Source organism: Canis lupus, chromosome 17 (genome assembly GCF_011100685.1).
Source record: "Canis lupus familiaris isolate Mischka breed German Shepherd chromosome 17, alternate assembly UU_Cfam_GSD_1.0, whole genome shotgun sequence".
In the NCBI taxonomy this organism is placed as follows: Eukaryota; Metazoa; Chordata; class Mammalia; order Carnivora; family Canidae; genus Canis; species Canis lupus.
The window spans coordinates 7,908,134-7,920,509 of NC_049238.1; the positions used below are offsets into that span (position 1 = coordinate 7,908,134).

The following is a 12,376-nucleotide window of genomic DNA, read 5'->3' on the forward strand; positions in this document are numbered from 1 at the left end:
CCTCCCCTCTACCTCCCCCCAATACTGGTGCTCCCTCCTGCATCCATGCTTTTCCTCCTTGCCCCAGTTTTTCCACCTGGCAAATCCTCTTGTCCTCTTCACTCCTTGGCCCCTCCTTCTGGAAAGCAGATCCAGTGCGAGCTCAGGTGCATTGGCTGACCTGTCCCCACACCCTGGGGCACCAGACATACCTCCTCGAGCAGGGCTTTGTGGGTGCTTAGTTGACGGGGAACCCGTTTTCCAGCTATACAGAGAAGGGAGCACCACGCCCAGCTGGATCGGCCCACAGAAGAGTTTCAGGGAAAGATCCAGAAATCTGCCCACATGGACAGGGACAGGGGACAGCCCGAAGCTGGGAGACCTGGCAGCAGGTGAGGGCGGCGTGTGCGAGGAGCTTAGCTGAGCCACAGCAGGAGAGGCCGGAGAGGCCCGGGGCCCAGAGCCACTCGGGCCACACTGGCTGAGAGCAGATTCGCAGCTGGAGGCTCAAAACGCGAATCCCCACCCTCCAGTTCCCCTTGATTCCTTCAGAAAATCTAAATTCAAGGCCAAGCCTCGGCTAGTAACTGCGTGGCCTGGGACAGTCACCTAATCCCGCTGGCGAGGGCCTTGGTTCCTTCCTCTGTAGAACAGAGTCCGAAATACCTGTCCTGGGGGATCCGGAGGGTTTAGCAAGATGAAGGTGGTGCTTTGTAAACCCTCCAGGTTTTTGCAGCTAGACCAGGTATGAAGGTACAGTGTCACCAGGTTCCCCTTGCTGCCACGTGCTCGCAGCCTCCTCCAACAGAGAAGCAGAGCATCGCACTGGCATCTTCTCTGTAGCTCACGAAGCACCTCCATCCACCTTCTGGTGGGAGCCCATGTCCCCAGGGGAGCTGAGCGGGTTATTATGGTCCTTTCACATGCCCCAAGCGGGGCAGAGCAGCTCAAGGCCATGCGGCAATTGGGAGGCCGCGGCCCCAACACACCCCCATCCTGTCTAGGAGCCAGGGTCTTTCCTCACTGCCCCAGAAATCAGGGCTCTGGTCCCCCTCTCCCTCCCCCATGCTGTTTTTGAGGTCTCCGGCCAGGGGGCCAGGGGGCCAGGGGCCCTGGGGACAGAGCTGAGGGGCAGCTGAGCTGGGCCTGGTACAGACGCAGAAAGTCTCTCCACCCGCCCCCCTCCCCGGGTTCAGATGTCACACACACTCGGGAGCTGGCCCGTCCCCTGGACAACCGTCAACACAGGCAGAAGCTCAAAACACAGCGGCTCCAGCGCTCTCCCCGCCGACTTCAGCCACTCGGAGCCTGGGGCCTGGGGGGCGGCGGGGAGGACCCCCGCCCAGGCTCAGCCCGGAGCCTCTCTCTCCTGTGTCTCTCTCGATCTCTCCACTTCTCTGTCTCTCTCTGCCTCCCCATCACACCCGTACCCATGGGGAGCCCCCCCACCCCTGGGCTCCAGAAAACCTCGTCCGCTGGGTACCGGCTGCCCTCAACCAGGCCGCCAGCCGTAGATTCCCGCACTGCCCGAGGTGGCCCCGCGGTGGGCAGGGGTCGCCAAGCCCCCCAGGCCCCAGAAGCGGAGCGCTGGGCCCTGGGAACGAACGGTGTGCAGCGGGACCAGCTGTGGAGGGAGCTCTTGGAGGCCGAGAGGAGGGGCCAGCAGCGTTGGTGAGTGCCCTGCCTGACCCTCGGGGTCTAGGAAGCTTCTGGAAAAAGAGAGACCCATGAGAAGGAGTAAGCAGGCAAACGTGTTGGCGTCAAAGTGCTCGGGCCACGAGTTGGGGAGAACACGCCGGCCAGACTGGAGCCCGAGGGTGGGAGGGAGAGGTGGCAGGGGCCAGGTGGCCCAGCGCTCACTCTGGGGTCCCATCTGCCTTTGAATAATCCCTCCAGCTGGAGCCCCAGGGAGAGACTGGGGGGCAGCAGTGGAGGGGGGGAGCCCTCACCCTCTGACCCAAGGGAGAGACATCCCTTCAGGCATCCGATCAATCCAGACATTCCTGTCAGGCTGCGATGAGGGACAACACAGGCCGACACCTGGCTCCTGGGAGCCCCCAGCTCAGGACTGGGCCACCACAAAGCCAGCCGAGAGACAAGAAATAGTGTGGCGAGTGTCATGGAGCGAGGGGTCGGTGGGCACCTTCTTTCTACAGGCTGCTCACAGAGGCCTCTCTGAGGAGGTGGCCCAGAGGCTGTCGGGAAATGTGAGAAGGGGCCACGGAGAGTCTGGTGTTTTTAAAAACAGAACAAAACAAAGACAGTCCATGTGGCTGAGGCAGTCGGCGAGGGGACAGGAGCCTCAAGATCAGACATAGGGGACACCTGGGTGGCTCAGTGGTTGAGGGCCTGCCTTTGGCTCAGGGCATGACCCCGGGGTCCTGGGATGGAGTCTCACATCGGGGTCCCCGCAGGGACCCTGCTTCTCCCTCAGCCTGTATCTCTGCCTCTCTCTCTGCCTCTCATGAATAAATCAATAAAATATTTTTTAAAAAAAAGAAACCTTTAAAAAAAAGATCAGAAGTAGGAGGAACATGTCATATACTGTAAAAGGTCATATTTTTTTAAATGTAATGAGACACCATCAAGGGTTTCGAGGAAGAGCATGATGTGATCTAGCCTGAGATCTGAGAAAACTCGAGGAATGGCTTCATGGTAGCGTTATGAGAACTGCTGATGGATTAGAGTGAGAGGGTGTGTGGTGTGTCTGTGGTGTGTTGGTGTATTGAGGTGTGTGCATGTGTGTGGTGTGGGGGGAGATGTGAGGCATGGGGGTGTGGCAGGTGTGTGTATGTGTGTGTGGTGTGTATGATATGTGCACAGGATGTGTGTGGGGGAAGTTGTGTGTGTGTACACATGTGGTGTGTGTGTGTGGTGTGTAAGGGGGTGGGGGTATAGGGTGTATGTGTGTCCATATGTGGTGTGTGGGCTGTGAGACTGGAGGGTGTGTGGGGTGTGTGTGGTGTTGGTGTGGAGGATGTGTGTATGTGAGATGTGTGGAGGGGTGGGGGTGTATGGAGTGAGGGTGTGCGTGTACAGTGTGCACAGTGTGTGGGGTATGTGTGTGGTGTTTACGGAGTGTTGGTGTGAAGGTTGTGTGTGGTATGTGTGGGGGTGTGTACGTGTGCTGTGTGGGGGGGTGTGTTTGGGGTGGGGGTGGGGTGTGGAGGGTGAATGTGTGTGGGGTATAGGGTTATGTGTGGGGGGCGTATGTGTATGGTGTGTGGTGTGGAGGGGTATGTATGTGGTGTGCGTGTGGCATTGGTGTGGAGGGTGTGTGTACGTGGGGTGTGTGTGTATGTGTGGTGTGTGGAGTGTTGGTGTGTGTGGTATGTGTGTAGGGTGTGTGGTGTGTGAGGTGTTGGTGTGGAGGAGGTGTGTACCTGCTGTGTGTGGTGGGGTGAGGGTGTGTGTGGTGCGTGTGGGGTGTGGGGGGGTGTAGGCAGGGGTTGGGGTGCAGGGGACACTTAAAAGGAAGGGCTGTCGACACAGTAAGGAGCCTGGGGAGAGCAGGAGCCGGAGACCTGAGCAGAGGTGGGAGTGGGGTCCGGGTCCGGGTCCGGGTCCGGGTCCGAGTCGCCGCGAGGACCGTGGGAGGAGCGCCCTGCGGGGCCGGCGGGAGGCCGCCCAGGAGGCCGCTGAGCATCAGCAGTCAAGAGCTGGACGCGGGACCAGGGGACAGAGGGCCGGGAGGCGGCCGGCATCACGGGAGGGACAAGGGCAGCGAGTGACCGCTAAGGGACGTGGGGTCGCTCTAGGGGGTGACGAAAGGCCAGTGCCGGCCACGACTCTGAATATGTGGGAACCGGTGGACCATCCCCCTACAGGGGTGACCCTCACAACCTGCGTGTGCCCCCAGCGAGGAGGGGCCTGAGAACCTGGCGCTGGGACCCCTGGGCTGTCCCTGGAAGGGGCCTCGTGTCCCCGGAGACAAGGTCTTAGACCCAATGGGCACACGCACTCTGAGATGAGCTGAGATGAGCCCCGGACAAGAAAGGGGTCACAGACCCAAGAGGGGAGAGTTTAGGGAAACCCAACAGAAACACCATGTGAGCCACACACGAAATATTCCATATTCTAATGGCAGCCTTAAAAAATGTAACGAGGAACTAGTGAAATCCATTTTAATGATGAATCTCATCCAAAGTATCATCTTTTTGGTACATCGTCAATATTTGAAAAGATATTCGGGAGATCATCTGACCTTCCTCTTTGCTCTGAGCCCTTGAAACCAGGTCTGTGTCTTACCTCCTACAGCCCTGAGAGGTGCCCCACACACCCGTTCCCCCCGGGGTTTCTCTAGATGGGGAAACTGAGGGCCCGAGAACACAGTAGCCTGGCTCAGGGCCCCCCAGCGAGCACAGCAGGCAATGAGCAGCACAAAGCCGGGGACCCGGCATCCCCTCTCCCACGTCACTGGCTCTCACTGAGTCCTAGTGTGGCTCTGAGGTCAAGGTCCCTGCCTTCGGTGAGTTCAAGACCAACGCTATTGAAACGTGGCTCCCTGTGACAAGACGGGGAGTGGTGGCTGGTGAGGGGATCAGGACACCTGGGGAGGCTTGGAGGAGGTTGAGTGGGCAGGCAGAGAGGGAACAGGGTCCCCAGGAAGGGGTGGCTGGGGAGGGCCCCAACGTCTCAGGAGGGTGATGGGCTGAAGACAGGGGGAACCAAGAGGCAACTTGAAAAAGAATCCAAGAGAACCTCTAGAGACGAATCTGTAATGTTGAGGGGCACGTGGGTGGCCCCAGGGATGAGCATCTGCCTCCAGCTCACAGCATGATCCCAGGGTCCTGGGATCGAGTCCTGCATCGGGCTCCTTAAAGGGATCCTGCTTCTCCTTCTGCCTCTGTCTCTACCTCTCTGTGTGTGTCTCTTGTGGATAAATAAATAAGATCTTTAAAAGGAAAGAAAAAAAAATCCTTAAAAAAAAATACAACTGAAGTGAGAAACCATAAACTCAGCTTCATCACAATTTTCCAAAAAGACAAGGAGAGGAAGCAGACGGAAAAGGAATTGGAACCCTAGAGAACGGGACAAGAAGTTCCAACATACCTTTCAACAGAGCACCCCAAGGGAAGGCTGGGAAAGATGAAATATTGGAGGAGAAAGTGTCTGAGAATTTTCTAGAACCAAAGAAATGCAGGCATCCACTGACCCTGGAGGATGTGCTCCACAGCAGGGGAGTAAACAAGAAAGGAAGGCCCGAGACCCCGAAAGAGGGAACCCCTGAGTGGGGGTCAGGAGGGCAGGGCAGGTCCTGGGCAGCAGCCCTGGTGGGAGCAGGGCAACCCCGGATCCAGGACGGCGGCCTCTAGAGAAGAAGCGGGAAAGAGACGTGGATTACCTGTTGCATTTGACTGCGTGGAAGACCGTACCGGGAGGGGCTTTATGATTTTGCTAGAGAGTTTCAGTGATCTGTACACAGAAGCTAAGAAAAAAAAGTGATTATAACTCTAGAAAAAAATTCCACGTTGTCCAAGGCAGGATCTGGGATCCTATGATCCAGGATAGTTGCTTAGTGAACGGTGTTTACAGAATCCTAAGGATATAAACAATACATGTTGGTTCAGCCAAAATCTAGAATATAGTCATTTGTGGAAGAAATGAGGGAAGGGAAGAGGGGCAGGGGAGCTAACTCATAATCAATTTTCCCATGAGAGGGACCCCTGGGTGGCTCTGTGGTTGAGCATCTGCCTTCGGCTCAGGGTGTGATCCCGGGGTCCTGGGATCAAGTCCCACATCCCCGCGGGGGAGCCTGCTTCTCCCTCTGCCTGTGTCTCCGCCCCTCTCTGTGTCTCCCATGAATTAATAAACAAAATCTTAAAAAAGAAATTCTCCCACAAGAGGAAGTCCACAGATATGTTTATAATTTCAAAAACTCAAGAAATAGTAGCCTAGATTTATTATTCCGGAATGGGGTGGTGACAGGCCCAAAGAAACAGTGAGAGGGCTGGAAGCCTGACCGGAAGCTGTGGGGTTCGAGAATCAGGGGTAGAGAAAACCTGTTTTTATGATAAGTCTTACAGAACTCTTCAACTTCTTAAAAACAGATTAAACTAAAAATTAAATTAGCCCCCCAGGTAATGCCCTTCTTCCCATCGTCACCATCCTGGTCTCCTGCCCCATCCCTACCTTCTTCTGCTGCCCACACTGGAAGGCCACAAAAAAAAAAAAAAAAAAAAAAAATTGAGGGAGCGATCACTGGCTTTTCTTCACGAAATCCTTGAGGGCTCCCACGTGGGCAGAGGCACGCGGGGAGCTCCCCCCGCCCTCCCCGCCGCCGCTGCCTCCTCTGGCGCCAGGCCTCCCGCTCCGGGAAGCATCAGGTATTGAGATACTTGCCTGGTTGGGAGGCCACGCCATAAATACGTGGCTGGTTGGGGGTGTCTGTTGCACTTGATTTTTTTTAGCTCCTCCGTGATGTAATAAATGCATCCGTGGCATCGACTCATTCCCTTGATACAGAAAGCCATTTGCGAAAAAAACGTCACGGGAAGCTGTAACACTGCCCACGTGTTTTCCTTTCCAGGGCTCAGCACTGGAGTTTCCTGAAAGACTACGATCCCCTGGTAAGGCCAGTGACGTGTCTAACGCTGATGGAGGCCCTACTGTGTGCTAGAAGCTGGAATGTACAGAGGCCAAAAAAAAAAAAAAATACACTTTCTTGTCTCGAGAAACTCAGGGTCCGGGGGAAAGAAAATGCGTAGAGCATTCAGTTTTCCGCAGCGTTTCTCGGGTTTATGGAGATGAACCGACTGGGAAAGATAGACGTCTGCTTCGGAAATGTCCTGCCCCGTATGAGGATGCCAGCCGCGGATAGCGAGCGATGTGTGGTGTGCCCCGCCGGAGATGAGCTTGGGTGACCCCACCTCGCAAGCCAATTCCCTGCTTCTCATGGCGCCACCTCTAATCTGTCCTCCACGTCACTACCGGAGTCAGTTTCCTAAACCACAAAACTGACCCTGAGTTAAAATCCTGCTTAAAATCCTTCCGTACACCTGCGTTTCCCAGGGTGGCTCACGAGGCTTCCCAGGATCTGACCTGCACCCCCCACCCCCACCCTGACCTCCACGTCCCTTTTAGCTACTCCTCTGTGCATGCTGTGCCCCTGCCTGAAATGCGCTTCCGCCTTGTCAGGCTCATTCATCGCTCAGATGCCTCCTGCTGAGAAATCTCTCCTTCCTGGGGGAGCTGGATCAGGTCCCCCTGTTCCTCACCCGCTGGCAGATCCAGCCCAACTCCCTGGCTATCGCAGGTCAGGTTTCACCCACCAGTTTCTCCGGGTGTCCGGCTGGGGACCCCACCCATCAGCCATGCCCTACCCCCCAGCACCCGATATTTTGCACTCTGTTGGGTGAATGACCAAATGGGAGAATGAGTCTGGCTGTTAAGAAAGGTCAGAGAACCAACCTGGAAAATGAGCAGCGAGCGTAGCAAGTCAACCAAGACGGTGGCCGCGCCCTGCCAGGTTGAAGGAAGGCTTAATGTCTACGTGCCCAGCCTGCGGGCTCGCTGTCTGCCCTGGGAGAGAAGGTGTGGGTCCCGAGTCGTGAAGTCCCACCCTGAGCTCCTGGACTGGGCTTCCAGCCCAGAGTCTCCCTGCCAAGGCCTGGAGATTAGCAACCTGACCACTGACACCTGCATCGCGCCCAGAGGTGTGGGGCCACCTGGGCCTGGACTTTCCCACGTGAAAGCGAGGATCCTGTTACCTCGCTGGTCCCATAGCCTCTATTTGAGCCCAGGTAGCACAGAGTTAACCCCCAACCCAAGGCCTCATCAGATTATTCTCACAACATGCATTCACTCACTCGTTCACCTTCCAGTCCCAGAAGTCACCAGAAACACGAGCACGAATGTTCAGACCCCCAGACTGGGAACAAACCCAAAAGCCATCCACGGCGAGGTGGGTAGAGATAACGTGGACCATTCACACAAGCCCCACGATGATGGTGGAGGGTGAAGCGAGGACAGCAAATGGGCTGTGGTCACAGCCGAAACCATGCATGGACCTTGAAAACACGTTCCCGAGAGACAGGAGCCAAGGTCTTATTAAGATGAAGTTCAAAACTGGGATTTAGAGATTGTGGCGGGTGGCATTTCTTGATCTGGGCAGCGCTGCTCAGACCTGTTGTGGAGGCCTGTGGAGCCGGACGGTTATGATTTGGGGACGTTTCTGTGTGTGTGTCAGTCTTCAGGTGAAGAAGTCACCCCCAAACAAACCAACCCTCAGGCACTCCCACCATAGGCGAGGCAGGGTCTTAGGTGGTGGGGATGGAGATTGGAATCAGACAGGGTCCCTCCAGGGTCACTGGAGGCCAAGGCTCAAAGGGGAGGGTTCAGGGGAGCATCTGAAGTAGGGAGCCCAGGGTGAGGAAGGTGCAGTGGGCCTCAGCTGAAGGGTCTCGTAACCCTCTGGGCTCCTGGGGCCAAATTGGGATGGAAGCTGCCTGCAGAGGCCACCTGCTTCCTGCACCCTTGCCTGCCCCCCCGCTCCCCTGGGATGGTCCTGGTCACCTGCAGGCCTGCCCTGGATTCCATGCAGCTGGTGACACGGACTGTCCCCTCTCCCCAGGGCAATAAGAAGGAGCCCGTGAAGCTGCCGGAGTACGTGCCTCTCTTCTCCGACACAGTCCCCAGCTCCACGAACCAGGTTGTGGGCAGCAGGGTGGGCACGCCCCTGGGGCAAACCCTCATCGGCATGGACTTTTTCTTTGTGGACGGAGTCCGGAAGAAGAAGCTGGAAGCCGAGCTGCAGCCCGTGTAGGAGGAAGAGGAGGAGGAGGAGGAGGGCTGGCTGGCCTGCCTCAGGTGGGTGTAGGGGTGGCGCGGGGAGGGAGGCCAGCCCCAGGGCCCCAGTCAACAGCCCACACGTGTCCGCCAGCCTCTCCTTCTCTCCTGGCCCCGCACAGCCTTCCCGAGGCTCCACTGGCCCATTTTCACACATGAGCTCAGAAGGACTCCAGGAGCTTGCCCGTGGCCCTGGACCCGGCAGCGGTGGGGACCCCCTCTCGAGGCCCAGGAGGGGCAGCCCTGGGTTTGCAGTCATGAGCTGACCGCCTGGGTTCAAGTCCCGCTCCTGACTCTGAGCAGCTGTTGCACGGGTTGTTCGAACCTTCTGTGCTGCTGTAACAAGTAGGCCACACGCCGAGGGGCTGGAAACAGCACATACGTATTATCTCACAGCGCTGGAGGTCAGAAATCCAAAGTGGTCTCACCGGACTGAAATCAAGGTGTGCACAGGGCTGCGTTTCTTTCAGGCCACTAAAGGCACCTGAGTCCTCGCCTTTTCCAGCTTCTAGAGGAGAGACTGCCCTCATCCCTCGGCCCGTGACTCCCTCCTCTCCAAGCAGAATGGGAGCATCGCCAATCTCCAAACCTCTCTCGGCCTCCCTCCTTCCATCTTTTCAGACAGCCAGGATAATCTCTCCATCTCACCGTTCTTAATCATGTCTGCAAAATCCCTTTTGCGTGTAAGGTAACATATCCACAGGGCCCAGGGACTAGGACACGGACGTCTTTGGTGGGCCATTTTTCTGCCTACCACATACAGAAATAATAAAAGTACTGATTCTAGAAGGTTGTCGTGAAGGTGAGATGAGCTACTGTGTGTAACTGTTCAGAGCAGCGCCTGGACCATGGTATGAGGGTGTGTTTGCCGAGGACGCCCCTCTCTTGGGAGGGAGGGTTGCATCCTGGTGAATCATGCAGGGAAGTGTGGGTCCTCACACAGGGGCTGCTGGGAGGTCAGCCCCCCCCCCCCCCACCATCAGTCTGTCCATCTCTTTCATTACTGAGTGATGGTCTGGGTGGTCATGGTTAGGCCAGAGCCAAGTCGGGAGGAGCCCACCTGCGGAGCCCGAGCTGAGGCCCTGCAAGGGCACCCCTGGGAACCTGTGCCCCAGACCCACCCCACGCCCTCTGTGCTCTGGGGAGGCCCCTCGTGGAGGGTCCGGCCTGGCCTCAGCCGCAGCAGGAGAGGGGGTCCAGAGGGGGTCTTATTTCCATGTGAGAGACAGGATGGAAGCAAGAGATAGACTGGGAACTCCCAGGAGGTAGGAAAAGTCGAGGTTAAATGCGGATGCAGCCGGGGCGGAGCCCATGCAGACCGGAGGGAATCATCCAGAACTTCACCTGTGCCCGGAGGGAGGGTAGGAGGCCCAGGGACAGGCGCCGGATGGGCACTCCCTGGCAGCAGAGCCGCCTACAGACAATGTGCCTATCGAGCGCGAACTCTGTGCTTGGCACATTACTGAGTGGTCACCATTTGAGAGATTTGGAAACTAAGTCAAAGACTTCATTCAATCTGGCCGGGATCCCACAGCTAGTGAAGAGCCAGACTCTCGCGCCTGACTCACCGTACCCGTCTCCTCCCCGGGCCTCAGTGTTCACAGCTGTAAAATGGGGGAGGAGAGTCCGATTCCCAGGAAGGCCCCGGCTCAGGGCTCGGGCCGTAAGCGTGCAAGCATGCAGTGAGTGCGGAGTTGTGCGGGTGTACGCAGTGCATTTGCTGGCTGCGGTCATGCTGGTGTGACACAGCACTCCATTTCCTGCTCACGGATCTGCGTGGACTTGGCTCCAAGCTTCAGATCGAGTGCACACGTCTCTCGTTATCTGGGACCCACAGCTTCCTGGGGCACGTTCTCGGGGCATAGCGCCAGGGACCGGGAGCCAGACCGAACCACGCAAGGCTTCCATAGGCACACATCCGATAACGTCTTATTGGCCAAACAAGTCACACGGCCAACCCCAGCTTCACTAAGGCAAGAAAGCACACTTTGTCCACAGCACGAGGCTCAGAAAGCAAATATTGGGGCAGCCGGGGTGGCTCAGCGGTTTAGCCCAGGGCCTGATCCTGGAGACCCGGGATCGAGTCCCACGTCAGGCTCCCTGCATGGAGCCTGCTTCTCCCTCTGCCTGTGTCTCTGCCTCTCTCTCTCTCTCTCTCTCTCTCTCTTTCTCTCTCATGAATAAATAAATAAAAATCTTTTAAAAAAAGAAAGCAAATATTGGCTGAGTGATAATCCCAACTGTGATGCAGAGGATCTGACCATTTGCGTGGGTGGCTTTGGGCAATAGTTTTCCGTACGTTGCTTAAAACAACACCAGACATAGTCCAAGGATGATGTCCTTGGACTGCTCGGGTCCCAGACTCGGTCCTGTCTAGGCTTGGACAAGCCCTGCTAGAGGCAGGCACCAGTTCTGCTCTGGCTTATGGGGCTGTGGACTCAGGAACCCTCAGCCTCAGAGACAGAAGGCTCATCTGAGGGAGTGGAGAAGGCAGGTCCCCACTAGGGGGCTGGGGAGGGGGGAGTCCTCCTGCAGAAGGAGCCACCCAGCTGCTCCTCAAGGAAAAGTCAAAATTCGGGGAGATGGGGAGGGCCAGGCATTTCTGCTGGATGGGGCAGGCAGTGCCAGGGAGGGCCCCAAGGCAGGGGGATCCAGAGAGCGGAGATCCCCGCAAGGGCCTCCTCCTGCACTCTGCAGCCCACCTGCGCAGGGCATCATCGCGGGGCCCCCTCCTCATACCAGCACGCCGGTCTGCCTCAGTGTCTCGCTTGGAGCAGAACAAAGGAGGCTGGCTGGGCCAGGAGGAGAAGTGGCTTCTCCATCAAGCCTGCGTGTCGGCACAGCAAAGGCAAGAGGGCCGTTAGAAACGAGGAGCTGAAAAAAAAAAAAAAAAGAAAGAAAGAAACGAGGAGCTGGGGGATCCCTGGGTGGCTCAGTGGTTTAGCGCCTGCCTTCAGCCCAGGGCATGATCCTGGAGTCCCGAGATCGAGTCCCGCGTCGGGCTCCCTGCGTGGAGCCTGCTTCTCCCTCTGCCTGTGTCTCTGCCTCTCTCTCTTTCTCTATGTCTATCATGAATAAATAAATAAAATCTTAAAAAAAAAAAAAAGAAAGAAAGAAATGAGGAACTGAGACATCTCCCTGCCCGAGGCCAGGGAGAACTAGAATCAGGGGCTAATGAGCCACACTGAGACTCAGGGATTCCTTCTTCGCCTTTTTAACTGCTTCTCTGAGCACCTCTGCCTCTTTCTCCTCTCTGTGGCAGAGCCAGCGTCTCTGCTCCCATTAAAACAACAACAACAACCCACTGTCCAGGGAACGTACAAAGTGAGCCTGGAGCCTCCTCCTGTGGCAGAAAGTGAGGAAGTGTTCAAAACGGGATGAGGAGCCTCAAAGGGATGGATGTAAGAGCCCGTCTGAAGGGGCTCCCACAGGCCAAATTTGGGACAAGGTGAGCATCAGAGTGATGTCCTTACCTGACTTCACCCGGCAACCCAGCCCGTACAGCTTCTAAGCAAAGCCCCCACAAATCCCATCAAAGAATAATAATAACAATAATAATAATGAAGCCATGAGTTCATATCAATAAGTTTTAAGTTTTTTAAGTACAGGA

At 56.6% G+C, this 12,376-nt stretch overlaps 1 protein-coding gene across 1 annotated transcript; it reads left to right on the forward strand.

Moving 5' to 3' along the window:
* Nucleotides 1-1,258: 1,258 nt before the first annotated feature.
* C17H2orf50 (chromosome 17 C2orf50 homolog) lies at nucleotides 1,259-9,552 on the forward strand. Its single transcript, XM_038560584.1, has 3 exons — nucleotides 1,259-1,650; nucleotides 6,509-6,548; nucleotides 8,552-9,552. Exons 1-3 carry the CDS (start codon nucleotides 1,412-1,414, stop codon nucleotides 8,741-8,743), a joined length of 471 nt encoding a protein of 156 aa, XP_038416512.1. The 5' UTR covers nucleotides 1,259-1,411; the 3' UTR covers nucleotides 8,744-9,552.
* The last annotated feature ends 2,824 nt before the right edge of the window (nucleotides 9,553-12,376 follow it).

Coding starts and splice junctions, on each gene's coding strand:
- C17H2orf50 (XM_038560584.1), top strand. CDS start 1,412: ATGGGGAGCCCCCCCACCCCTGGGCTCCAGAAAACCTCGTCCGCTGGG. Junction 1,651..6,508: donor AGGAGGGGCCAGCAGCGTTG/GTGAGTGCCCTG, acceptor TTTCCTTTCCAG/GGCTCAGCACTGGAGTTTCC. Junction 6,549..8,551: donor TGAAAGACTACGATCCCCTG/GTAAGGCCAGTG, acceptor CCCTCTCCCCAG/GGCAATAAGAAGGAGCCCGT.